This window comes from Moschus berezovskii, chromosome 9, assembly GCF_049115385.1.
Source record: "Moschus berezovskii isolate FMDL1 chromosome 9, NW_MosBer_1.0, whole genome shotgun sequence".
Taxonomy (NCBI): domain Eukaryota; kingdom Metazoa; phylum Chordata; class Mammalia; order Artiodactyla; family Moschidae; genus Moschus; species Moschus berezovskii.
Window position 1 is genome coordinate 34098102 of NC_142468.1, and position 13370 is coordinate 34111471.

Genomic DNA, 13370 nt, shown 5'->3' on the forward strand with positions numbered 1-13370 from the left:
GGTGTTTGCTATGACCAGTGCGTTCTCTTGACAAAACTCTATTAGCCTTTGCCCTACTTCATTCCGTGCTCCAAGGCCAAATTTGCCTGTTACTCCAGGTGTTTCTTGACTTCCTATTTTTGCATTCCAGTCCCCTATAATGAAAACGACATCTTTTTTGGGTGTTAGTTCTAAAAGGTCTTGTAGGTCTTCATAGAACCGATTAACTTCGGCTTCTTCAGCACTACTCGTTGGGGCATAGGCCTGGATTACAGTAATATTGAATGGTTTGCCTTGGAAACGAACAGAAATCATCCTGTCATTTTTAAGATTGCATCCAAGTACTGCATTTCGGACTCTTTTGTTGACCATGATGGCTACTCCATTTCTTCTAAGGGATTCCTGCCCACAGTAGTAGATATAATGGTCGTCTGAGTTAAATTCACCCATTCCAGTCCATTTTAATTCACTGATTCCTAGAATGTCAACGTTCACTCTTGCCATCTCCTGTTTGACCACTTCCAATTTGCCTTGATTCATGGACCTAACATTCCAGGTTCCTATGCAATACTGCTCTTTACAGCACCGGACCTTGCTTCTATCACTGGTCACATCCACTTTTTCCTACTCTTGCTTGTCCAGATTCTCCTCCTCCAGGTTCTCTATGACGTGCAACACAGAACATGCACTAGACATACTGATCCCTGACACACGCCCACAGTTCCTACTGCTCCGCTTGTATCTTTACCCCTCCACCCTCCCAGGTCAGCAGTCACTTAAATTGGTCAAGAAAAAGCTGACTAAGGGGAAACAATCTGAATTTTCTGGTAAGTAACTCACGAAAAGGTTTTGTTTGGACCAAAAGTATGGTGATTTCCTAACAACACAATGCATAGATACAAAGATTAGCAAAGTGCCAACTTCTCCAAGGTTGCTTACCTGGGAAGTGTAGTAGCATAAGTTGAATGACTCTAACGGTGGAGTGAGCGGAAATTTGTACGGTCCACTAAACGCAGAATCATCCATTGCATCAATGCTACTAGAAGTCAGAATGGCAGAGTCAAGAGACGTCACACAAGGATGAACCAGAATATCCTGAAGTGGAGATCCATTGGTAGGGAGACTCAAGCTAATGGTAACATTTGGCATGCTTCCCTCTAGATCACACTGCAACACAAACAGATATCACCAAGAGCTTTGAAGAAGTCATCTTATCTGAGGCACTTTTCACAACTTGACTCACTTTTCCTTCAAGGAATGATTCTCATTGCTTTCTGTGTTCTGGATAATGATTCCATTACGCTCTCAGACACCAAGACAGAGACCAGGGAGCCTTCCTAGAACCCTCTGCTTTTATTTAAAATCCTTAAAAAACTACTTTTCTCTATTTGTGTTACAAAAAATATATCTGTCACAGCCCTCTAAATGTATCTAGACTCACTTTCCTCTAATCAATAGATTCTCCATCAATGTCAGAGCTATCTTAATAAAATAATTCTAATTCTATTGTACCCATGTCAAAACCTCTCAATAGTTGCCCCTCAGTTTTACATTACTTTTAAAGCCTTTTGCTGTTTGGTTCCCACCTATTTCTTTGACCATTTTCTACTCCTAAAGTAATGCTCTAGACTTACTGGATTCTTGAATTTACCTGAATAAATCATATCTTATATCTACGCTTTTGAATGTGTTATTCCCTCCAGCAACAATGCTCTTTTCTTCTTAAAAAGTCAATTAATTACATGTGTTATGTGAAGGCTTATATTCTGTATTGTCACCTCCATAGCCTACCTTTGTTATGCAGAGAAGCCCAGGATGTTCGTCCCTATGTGGTCTGGGTTAGTTTGCCAATGAGAGGTACTCATGAGAGATTTAGGAGATAGAAGGGAAACGGAAGTCATTATAGTAGGAAAGTCATGGAAACCAGATATAATAGCTTCACAAACCTCACTCTGAGCTCTATTTTAAGGCAGTGGTGGCCAGACACAGCACTTTCTCAGATTTTTCCATGAACTCCTGCTTTGGGGTTGTAACAAAGATGTGGTTGCTTTTCTGTTAACTCTGGCTTCTCGGTCTATCCTAGTCTCTAGGCTAGAGTCATTAGTGACTGTCGGAGGATCAGAGACTTACTCTCTCAGCTCCTCTTATACTTGAGTAAACAAACCCTCATTCCTATACTAAACATCATGATCATCTATCTGTATTAGACCAAGAATAGGAGCCAATTCAAAATTCCCAGAAGCAAAAAACTAGGGTCAGTCTACCAAAGACTTATTTAAATACCATGATATGAATTAATATTAAATTATATATAACATATTCCCTGTTCATTACCACAGAATGAAAAAACACATAGTGAATTTCCCTACTTTTATTTTACAGAACTTAAGAGAGAAGTGCATTCAACAACTTTAAGAGGTGTGAATGACATAATCTGCAAACACCTTAAGTTGGAGACATTTACGATAATTATTTCCATTGAAAGTAATAACTGGAATGCATTTTTGACCATAATAGAAGAGAGTGTAAAGCACACACATACATTTTTAGGTCACTTTAAGGTTAAAAGGGACTTCCAACGTGGTGCTAGTGGTAAAGAACTCATTTGTCAATGCAGGGAAAGTAAGAGACATGGGTTCAATCCCTGGGTTGGGAAGATCCCTTGAAAGAGAGCATGGAAACCTTTCCCAGTATTCTTGTTTGGAGAATCCCATGGACAAAGGAGCCTGGTCGGCTACAGTCCATAGGATCTCAAAGAGTCAGAGTTGGACACAACTGAATGACTTTGCTTGCAGAGAAGGTTAAAAAGAAAAATAAAGACTCAATTTGTCTGCCAGGACTGTTTTAATTCTCTGTTCTTGAAATTTACTTTTAAGCTATTATATTTTTACATAGCTGCTGCTGCTGCTAAGTCACTTCAGTCGTTACTTAACATTAATATGGGCTTCCCGGATAGTTCAGTTGGTAGAGAATCTGTCTGCAATGCAGGAGTCCCTGGTTCGATTCCTGGGTTGGGAAGATCCACTGGAGAAGGAAAAGGCTACCCACGCCAGTATTCTTGGGCTTCCCTTGTGGTTCAGCTGGTAAAGAATCTGCTTGCAATGCAGGAGACCTGGGTTCAATCCAGGTCTGGGTTGGGAAGATTCCCTGAAGAAGGAAAAGTCTACCCACTCCAGTATTCTGGCCTGGAAAATTTCATGGACTGTATAGTCCATGGGGTCGCAAACAGTCAGATACGACTGAGTGACTTTCACTCACTCAACATTAATATGATATACAAAAAGTTTATTAGTGCAGAAGATAAAGGAAGAAAACAGAAAAGACACCTCAGAATATTAATATACATGTATAAGCATTCTTTTTTGGAGGGTTTCTATTTTTGATCATTATTGAATGTGGCAATTATCACTGCTAACTGTGTTATTTTCATTGTCTTTTCCTATTATTTAACCTCAAACCAGAGAACCCTATATTTACTTGTGACTTGTTTAAATAAAACATGAGTCTTTGAAAATGATTTCAGATATTAAGTCAAAGATTTGTCAATTTCACCCTCTCTAGAAAAAAATGGAAAATAAGTATAGTGACTTTAAAATATTTTCACAAGTTCTTTGATATTACTGTTTCAAAAGATGGAGCCTAATTCCACTTCCCTTGAATGTGGACCGACAAAGTGATCTGCTTCTGGTGAACACAAAGTGGTAGAAGTGATGCTATGTGACCTTTCAGTCTAGGTAATAAGAATAGCTTTCACCTGTGCCTCAGATGGCTGGCTGGCTGCCGGTTCAATTGTCTGTTTGATCAAAGGGAAGTTACTAAGTTGTGAGAATGTTCTTAAGTGGCCTGTTGAGAAGTCCATGTGGAAACAAACTGAGGTTTCCTACCAATAAGAGCCAACTTGCTAGCCATGTGACTGAGCCACCTCACAAGTAGAACTTCCAGTCCCACTGAAACCTTCAGGTGACTACAGCCAAAGCTGAAATATTGACTGTGACAGACATCCACACTAGAAGTTCCCAGCTAAGTTGCTCCTAAAGTCCTGACCTACAAAAACAATAAGTATAGTAGATGTTTATTGGTTATGATGACAGGTTAATTCATTACAAATCAACGCAGCTGACCCTCGGTGCAGTCAAAAATCCATGTATAACTTTACAGTTAGCAGTCTGTATCCCAAGTTCGGCATCCATGGATTTAACTGTACATTTAGCCAATCGCAGATAGTATGGGACTGAATGTAGTACGTATTCAATGAAAAAAATCCGTATATAAGTGGACCTATGAGTTCAATCTCATGCTGTTCAAGGGTCAACTGCATATAGCTAGTATATTTAGTAAAGAATGCAAAAAGATAACATCATAAACTTTCACTTGAATATAATAGCTAATGACTTGTTTATGGTAAGAATCAAGAATGTCACATTATAATGTAAAATAAAGTCAGCGAAATTTACTTTCCTCCATAAATATTAAGTGGTATGATAAAACAAGTATCAGAGAAAATCTCACCTTGCAAGTGACAACTCCAACGACCTGCCATGTATCTGCTATCTCCTGTTTATCATATTGCATGGAGTTTACCTTTTCAGTGATAGAAATAGAAACTTGTGGTTTTCCTTTGTATGTTCCAGTTTTCCAGGCTGGCTGTTTTTGTGGGTGAGTAACAGAAGCAAAATTAATACTGTCCAATGAATTCTGTAAGTTGGCATCTAACAAAGTGCCAAAGGGACAAGTTTGTAAAAGCAAGTCAGACAACTGGCTCAATTTGGTATTTAGCTCACTGTCAGTTTTTTGACCTGAGGAAAGAAAATCCTGGACCCCAAAAAGAAGTTCAAAGCCTTGTGAAATTCCACTAATGCTAATTAATGGTGGACGAGGGGATAACGTTTGTTCAACCAGAGGAACACAAGCATATATCATGCCATTCTTCAGAAAAGCAACAACTGGCCAGAGTTCTTCACTTCCTACTGGGAGTCCGTAAATGGATGTTTTATTGATGTGTGAGCAGCTATCACGACTCTCCAAAAAGTCCTTGTCATCATCCAACAATCTCAGTTCAAAAAGCAGTGCTTTCAGGAAGGGACCATCTTCAGGAACAGGCACATAACTTGCTCCATTGAAGACTTTAGCTCTTTTTTCAACAGTTGGATACCTTCTGCATCAATGGAAATAAAAACATAATTAATTCCTGCAAAAACTGGAAGTCCAAAACCAACACAAGGCAAATACTAACAAAACACACAATAATAAAAAAATACATACACTGACACATGAAAATCACAACCAAAAAAATATTATATTAATGTTAAACTTATGTACTTGAGATATCTCAAATGATAGAGTACTATTTTCTTTTATTTTTAAAAATTGAATTTAGTTCATTTTTTAAATAGGTAGGATATCTGTTTCTAATTCAAAATCCTAGACTCTTGGCTATTCAGATTCCCACTTGGTAAGCAAGGCATGTATACCTTTAAAACATACACACACTGTTATTTTTAAAAAACAATGATACATTTTGCAGTGAAACTTACTTTTTTCCAAGTTAGTATTCATGAAGTTATAGCTGCATTGTATTCCATTGGGTTAAGGAACTACAATCTATCTGGATTCCCATTGGTAGAAATATCACTTTTGTTGTTACAGATAAGACTGCAAAGAAGATTTTCTTATTTTTCCTTCCCTTTCTCTTTCCTTCTTCCCTCCTTCTTTTTCCAATTGAGGCATAATTTACATGTAACATTATATAAGTTTCAGGGAAGCAACATAATGATTTGATATTTATATATGTTGCAAAATAATCACTGCAGTAAGTCTAGTTAACATCTGTCACAACCTTATATAGTTACACATTTTTTTTTCTTATAATGAAAACTTTTAAGACTTCCTGTCTTCAGTTCAGTTCAGTTCAGTCACTCAGTCATGTCCGACTCTCCGCGACCCCATGGATCACAGCACGCCAGGCCTCCCTGTCCATCACCAACTCCCGGAGCTCACTCAAACTCATGTCCACAGAGTCGGTGACGCCATCCAGCCATCTCATTCTCGGTTGTCCCCTTCTCCTCCCGCCCCCAACCTTTCCCAGCATCAGAGTCTTTTCCAGTGAGTCAACTTGTCGCATGAGGTGGCCAAAGTATTGCAGTTTCAGCTTTAGCATCAGTCCTTCCAATCTTAGCAACTTCCAAATATGCAGTGCGGTATAATTCAACCATAGTCACCATGCTGTACATTACAACCCTGTGACTTACTTATTTTATAGCCATGTTTGTACCTTTTGATTCCCTTCATAAATTTTTCCCACCCCACCACAGGATATTTTTTCTGATTCCATCTTAGCAAAGCAGGATCAAAAAAAGTGGTTTAATTTAATCCTCCACATTAGGAATTCACTAGTACCCTGAGTCTTCTTGCCAACCCTTACAAAAATATGTAAGGGCATTTTAGTAATAGTGGTTTATCTATATGGCCTTGGAAGATACTGCTGCTGCTGCTGCTGCTAAGTCGCTTCAGTCGTGTCTGACTCTGTGCGACCCCATAGAGGGCAGCCCACCAGCCTCCCCCGTCCCTGGGATTCTCCAGGCAAGAACACTGGAGTGGGTTGCCATTTCCTTCTCCAATGCATGAAAGTGAAAAGTGAAAGTGAAGTTGTTCAGTCTTGGCCGACTCTTAGCGACCCCATGGACTGCAGCCTACCAGGCTCCTCCGCCCAAGGGATTTTCCAGGCAAGAGTACCGGAGTGGGGTGCCGTTGCCCTCTCTGTGGAAGATACTATGAGGTAACAAAAAGAATAAAATAAGAATAACCTTTTATGGTTTTCAAGCTCTGTGCTGAACAGTAAGTTACTAATTCATCCCTTTTTGGGAGAAACAGGAGATACTTTTTGCTCATTTACAAGAATGTTACCTCACATTTTCTTAATTAAAAAAAAGTACTTTCCCCTATTCCTTATTTCTCCACTCCAAAGTCCACAACAAAATCAACTATTTGCTATTGGTTTCTGTATAGGGCTTCCTTGGTGGCTCAGACGGTAAAGAATCTGACTGCAATGTGAGAGACCTGGTTCAATCCCTGAGTTGGAAAGATCCCCTGGAGGAGGCACGGCAACCCACTCTAGTGTTCTTGCCTGGAGAATCCCCATGAACAGAGAAGCCTGGCAGGCTACAGTCTATGGGGTCGCAGAGTCAGACACGACTGAGAGACTAAGCACAGCACAGCTTTTGTATAAATTGCCTAACTTCCCAAAATCTATTTTCTTATTTGTAAAATAAGGTATGGCTACAGAATATGCAAGCAATTCTGATCAAGGATCAAGAACACACCTAGCCAAAATGTTTTTCTACTAATTCTCTAACACTGCTGCTGCTGCTGCTGCTAAGTGACTTCAGTCGTGTCCGACTCTGTGTGACCCCATAGACGGAAGCCCACCAGGCTCCCCCGTCCCTGGGATTCTCCAGGCAAGAACACTGGAGTGGGTTGCCATTTCCTTCTCCAATGTGTGAAAGTGGAAAGTGAAAAGGGAAAGTGAAGTAGCTCAGTCGTGTCCGACCCCCAGCGACCCCGCGGACTGCAGCCTACCAGGCTCCTCCATCCATGGGATCTTCTAGGCAATAGTACTGGAGTGGCTTGCCATTGCCTTCTCCGATCTCTAACACTACTAATATTTTATTAATATAGGAAAAATAAATGACAGATGAATTATCTGAATCCAACTTGTGGCCTTCATAGAGATGTTGAAATGTCCACGCAAACATATCTGAAGTTTTGTTTTGAAGTATTCTGAGCATGGTGGGAAAAAACTCAAAACAAGAAAAACTTCTTCAAGAAACTATTGTACACAGTATGAAAACCTTACCTCTACCAGATATTAAAATAAGCTACAAAGCCACAGATATAAATACAATATGTTGTTGGCACAAAAACAGATAAAGTAACAGAACTGAGACAAACTGGTGTTTAAATAATTTTTAAAAAGATAAATGAGAATGTATTTAAAGTTATTCATGATTAGTGAACCTCACTTATTTACATTTTGATGTGTTTTCTTGATTGAGGAAAGGGAAAATTTAGCTCTTAAGTGTTCTCTTAAAATTCTAAGTGCAAGAATTTCATGACTGAAATTGTAAAAATAAATCAATCTGGGACCTTATGCGTAGTGCTAAATTGCTTCAGTTGTGTCCGACTCTTAGCAACCCTATGGACCACAGCCCACCAGGTTCCTTTGTCCATGGGATTCTCCAGGCAGGAATACTGGAGTGGACTGCCATACCCTCTTCCAGGGGATCTTCCCCACCAGGGTACTGAATCCAGGTCTCCTGCATTGGCAGGTGGGTTCTTTTACCAATAGTGCTTCCTGGGAAGCCCCCTGGGTCCTTATATGATACTTCAATATGTGCGCAATAAATACTTTGTTGGATAACTCAATTTGTCTTTTCAGATTTATTCTAGGCCTTTTGTAAAGTAGGACTTGAACTTTAAATGGCCCCACAACTATAGGGAAAAATACCAACCTAAGCTAGACTTGAGTGGTGCTGTTACTACCTGTCCAGACAGAAAATCTCTAAACCAGAATATAAATCAAGTTTTGCTGTGGGGAAAAAAGTAGTTAGAGGAAAGATCATTTGGATTCTCAAATCTCTGACGGCCTTTATTCTTTGGCAAATACGTGGATAATACATATACTCGTTTCACTCTAACTCTAGCCCCAAGAAGTCAGAAAACAGAAAAAAATAAAATAAAACCTAATTAATTTGTTCAATGATACAAGATAAACAAGTGACAGATGAATTATCTGAACCCAACTTGCTGCCTTCATAGAGATGCTGAAAAGTCCACCCAAACATATCTGAAGTTTTGTTCTGAAATATTCTGAGAATGGTGGGGAAAAACTCTGAAACAAGCACAACTTCTTCAAGAAACTAGTTATTGTATGCAGTACAAAAATCTTATCTCTATAAGATATAAAAATAAGCTACAAAGCCACAGACATAAAAACAGTATGGTTCTGGCAGAAGAACAAAGTAATAGAACTGAGACAAACCAATGGAAGACATAAAAAACTATCAAAACAGCCCACAAATCAATGAAGAAAATACATACCATTTGGAGATGATTCAGAAAAACTGGCCCATAGTACAGAGAAAAACAAAGTAAGATTCCTACTTAATGTCACATCCAAAGATGGACTATTGATGGATTAAAGGCCTAAATATAATAAATAAAATGACAAAGTCAAGAGAAAATAACGTAGGAAGACATCTTTGGGGAATAAGGGTAGGGAAAGACTACAACAAAACCCCTAAAGGCTAACTACTATGTAACAAAACTAAGGGTTTCTGTTAACCAAAGTAATGAAAAGTTCATTGACCATGATAATAAGATCAAGTATCTGTAATAGCTAAAAATGACATAGGACTAATATCAAGATTACAGAATGAACTCCCACAAATTACCAGGAAAAAGCCAGCAAATCTCAAAGAAAAAACAAAGAATATGGATAGGCAATTCACAGAAAAGGAAAGCTCAAGGGCTAACATTGTTGCTACCATAGAGAAATGCAAATGAAAGTAAGATATTCTTTATACCAACACTGGCAAAAAGTGCAGTAAGTGTTAGAAAAGAATAGAGAGAGTGATGGTGAGAGTGTACAGTGGTCAAAGTATCCTGAGGAGCTAATTATTTGGTAGTAGTCAAAATCAGTATAGATATGTCTCATGTAAAGTGTTTGAGGTTATCTACTGCAGCATGGTTTTGATAGCTGAGTTGGAGGCAATTTGGGAGATCATCAGCAGGAGAAGGGGATATGTAAAATGTGGCAGATGGAAACCCTGGAGTACTACAGAGCAAGTAGAAACAATGGCCTAGATCTGCACTATCCAGTATAGTAGCTGCCAGCCTTAGATGGCTTTTTAAACTTAAAATGAGACAAAATTAAAAACTGAGTTCCTTAGTTACAATAGCCACATTTCAAAAATTCAACAACTACATGTGGCTAGTGGCTACAATTAGGCAGCAGAGATTTGGAACATTTCCCATTTCCATAACTAAAGTGGTGAACAGTGATGCCCAAGATGAACACAAAGTAACCTGGATATTTCTTAAAGATAGGGCCGAGAGGACTTCTCTGCTGGTCCAGTGGTTAAGAATCTGCCTGCCAATGCAGGGGACACAGGTTCGATCCCTGGTCTGGGAAGATCCCACATGCTGTGGAGCAAGTAAGCCCGTGGGCCACAACTACTGTGCCCTAGAACCTGCACGCCGCAACTACTGAAGCCTATGCTCCGTAACAAGAGAAGCTATCGCAACGAGAAGCCTGTGCACCACAACTAGAGAGTAGTTACCACTCACTGTGACTAAAGAAAGACCACAGAGCAAGGAAGACCCAGTGCAGAAAAAAAAAAAAAATTATGCTGAGAAATCTGACAAATGTTAAGAAATGGGAATGACATCTGTATCGTTAAATTATATAAAGTATATACACATGAACACACAAACAAAACCGTAACACCAATCATATGAGGTAGGCAAATGGCAGAAATAAAGATAACAAATAAAATATATAAATAAAGCAGGAGTATCTGGGGAGGATAGACCAAAAAGGTTGAAGAACCATATTAAAGATTATAAATAACCTCCTGAGGTACTACAACAACAAAAAATGTAAGCTAACTATCCCTGAGAAAATGGTAAACGCCAAGTCTCTATGTCTCCAGTAACAGAAATTGTTTAGGTAGGAAAGAGGGAATTATTCATATTAACGTTGCCTACCACTTTTCACTTAAAATACACTCATCTTTATCAGCCTCAATCTAGATTCAGAGCTGGCTATTAATACTTCACTACAGAGCTTTTCTCAGGGAAGAATGAATGTTTACAAGAACCCACCATGGAGAATAAAAGGTGAAACAAGTTACTCAATTGCCACCCATATTTTACAATGAGTTACTGTATGTGTAACTCTTCACAGAGTTATTTTGATAAAACGTGGTAAATTTTATATAAGTGGCACTGGATCAGCTTACTGGAGAAGGAAATGGCAACCCACTCCAGTGTTCTTGCCTGGAGAATCCCAGGGACGGGGGAGCCTGGGGGTCACAGAGTCGGACACTACTGAAGTGACTTAGCAGCAGCAGCAGCAGATCAGCTTACACCATTTAAAAAAAGTGAATTGTTTAATTTTTTTGTATTTTTTCAATTTTCAACAATTAGGAACTTTAGAAGTAAACAGAACTTCTAGCAATTAAACATAAGAAGCTGAAAGTAACATTCTGATACTGCTCAGCAAGGACTTTCCTGAAGAATGAATTAAAATGTCCTTGCACGATTTTTATTAACAAAAGTAGAAAAATCTGAAACATTTACTGCTCAGAAAGTTTCTTTTCCTTTTATCACCTCTGTACCAATCTTACGCAGGTGGTAAGGCTGGTAAGACGGCAGAGCTTCGTTGGTAGCTTAGCTGGTAAAGAATCCGCCCGCAAGGCGGGAGACCTGGGTTCGATTCCTGGGTTGGGAAGATCCCCTGGACAAGGGAACGGGTTACCCACTCCAGCATTCTTGCTCGGAGAATCCCATTGACAGAGGTGCCTGGCGAGGTACAGTCCATGGGGTCGCAGACTCAGACACGACTGAGCGACTTTCACTTCACTTTACTCAGGGGAAAATGTGCCAGGCATCAACTCATTTAATTCTCACAACACTATGAAGCAGTATCACAGTCTCCACTTATTAATAATAGACGTTATAAAGGGTTAAGTAACTTGCCCAAGTGTTGGACCAGGGATGCACAGTATCACAAAACTATGCTACACTATCCATCCATCCTATCTATCACGCCTAAGGATACAGATTTGCACTTACCTGGAGAATTTGACAATGCCACAAAGTGGAGTTCCTGGTTCGTGGCTTATAAGCCACACTGCCCGCTGGGCCATGATAAGCCACTAAGGCATCAGCTTATCACTAAGGTGGTTACCGAGGCAGAGTGCAGACGGGCTTTCTCAGGCGTCTTCAGAGCCACCTTCTGCTCCACCGCAAAGAGATCGTGCTCAGCAGAGAAGCTAACTCCTTCAGGTGAAATAACTAAAACCTTTGAGTCTGTCCGGGACAACGCACGCCACAAAAAGTTCTGTGAATCCGCACTTTAAGTCCTCATAAACTTATCTCCATCAGACCATCTACCTTCTTTCTCCGGAGTCCACTTCCGGGACGGTGGCCCGCAAGACTCATGATTCCTCACTCGCTCGCGCGGGGAGCCTTTCTGCAGTTTTCCCCGCTGCTCGCCTCCTCGCCGGCCCCTCCCAGCAGCCACCCGGGCGCGCGCAGCTCCACTTCCGGCGTACGAGGCGGTGACAATGGGAGCGGCGCGGGCGGCGCCGGGAGGCAGCTGACAGGCGTCTACGGCTTCTCTTCATGGCCGTTCTCCCGCCCCGCCTGGGTTCTGTGGGGAGCCGGGCGGCCCGCAGCGGCCGGGAGCCGGAGCTGGCGAGCCGAGCGGGGACCTGTGTACCGCGCCGCTGAGGCGCAGCATGTGAAGCGGAGACGGCATCCAGCGCGAGGCGAGCCTCTCAGCCGGCCGGGATGGCCACGACGGCCGAGCTCTTCGAGGTGGGTCCCCGCGGCTCTTCAGGGAGAGGCAGGCCCGGGGTGCAGGCAGCGAGGTGGGCGGGCAGACGAGTGGGCGTTCGCCGCTGCCCGAGAGCAGCCCGACGGAAGGAAGGTGCGAAGGCGAAGGAGTGGGGTGGTGGCTCGGGTGTCGGCGCAGGCGGAGCGTGACGGGGGAGGGGTAGCTTGCGGCCCCGGGTCGGGAGGTGGGCAGGGGTGCGAGCCTGGAGTCCCAGCAGAGCAGCGTCGGCTGGAAGGGAGCCTCGGGCTTTGGGCGATGAGCTCGGGATGGGACGGGATGACGTAGGGCGCGGAAAGAGGAGGCTGACCCACGTCTGGCGAGTTCCGTCTTGTCGCCTGGATCCCCGCATAATATTCTGGGGGGGGGCCCCTTGAGATTGGGACGACAGGGGGCTTCTCGTGATTGAGTAATGACTCCGTTAACCAGTGTTGGAAGCGGCACTTTACCAGTTTACCTTTTCATTTGACAAGGCTGTAGTCTCTTTTTAAGGACAATAGAGGCCTACTAAACCCTTCCCACTGAAAAAAGTCAAAACTAAAACTAACGTTTATGTTCGGGTCTTGAGGAGTTGAAGTGTAACATAACCCCCCTCAACTGCTAGTTAGAGAATCCTTAACGCGTGAGACATTGACATTCTAATGTGTGTCCTGGACCGTTTTCAGTCTCTAAAACTTAAAATTGAGCTAAGGGGAATCCAGTGTGAGAAGCTGTGATGCTTGAGATAATAGAAGAGGAAAATTCTAATTGGACCACTGAACTGAACAACAGGGTA

The 13370-nt window shown here is 41.6% G+C and overlaps 2 protein-coding genes across 4 annotated transcripts in view; one reads left to right on the forward strand and one right to left on the reverse strand.

The window, feature by feature from the left end:
* AP5M1 (adaptor related protein complex 5 subunit mu 1) overlaps positions 1-12325 on the reverse strand; it is a 36558-nt gene extending 24233 nt beyond the window's left edge. For all 3 annotated transcript variants that reach the window (XM_088839569.1, XM_088839571.1, XM_088839570.1), the window contains exons 1-3: positions 11833-12325; positions 4489-5134; positions 919-1146 (exon numbers count right to left, since the gene is read on the reverse strand). In XM_088839569.1, coding sequence (XP_088695695.1) covers positions 919-1146; positions 4489-5134; positions 11833-11906 — 948 coding nt within the window. In that variant the 5' untranslated portion in view covers positions 11907-12325. The remainder of the gene's footprint in view (positions 1-918; positions 1147-4488; positions 5135-11832) is intronic.
* A 114-nt stretch (positions 12326-12439) lies between these two features.
* Positions 12440-13370, forward strand: part of EXOC5 (exocyst complex component 5) — a 60714-nt gene continuing 59783 nt past the window's right edge. Inside the window, exon 1 of the mRNA XM_055437088.2 lies at positions 12440-12579. Within this exon, the coding sequence (XP_055293063.1) occupies positions 12553-12579 (27 nt within the window). The 5' untranslated portion in view covers positions 12440-12552. The remainder of the gene's footprint in view (positions 12580-13370) is intronic.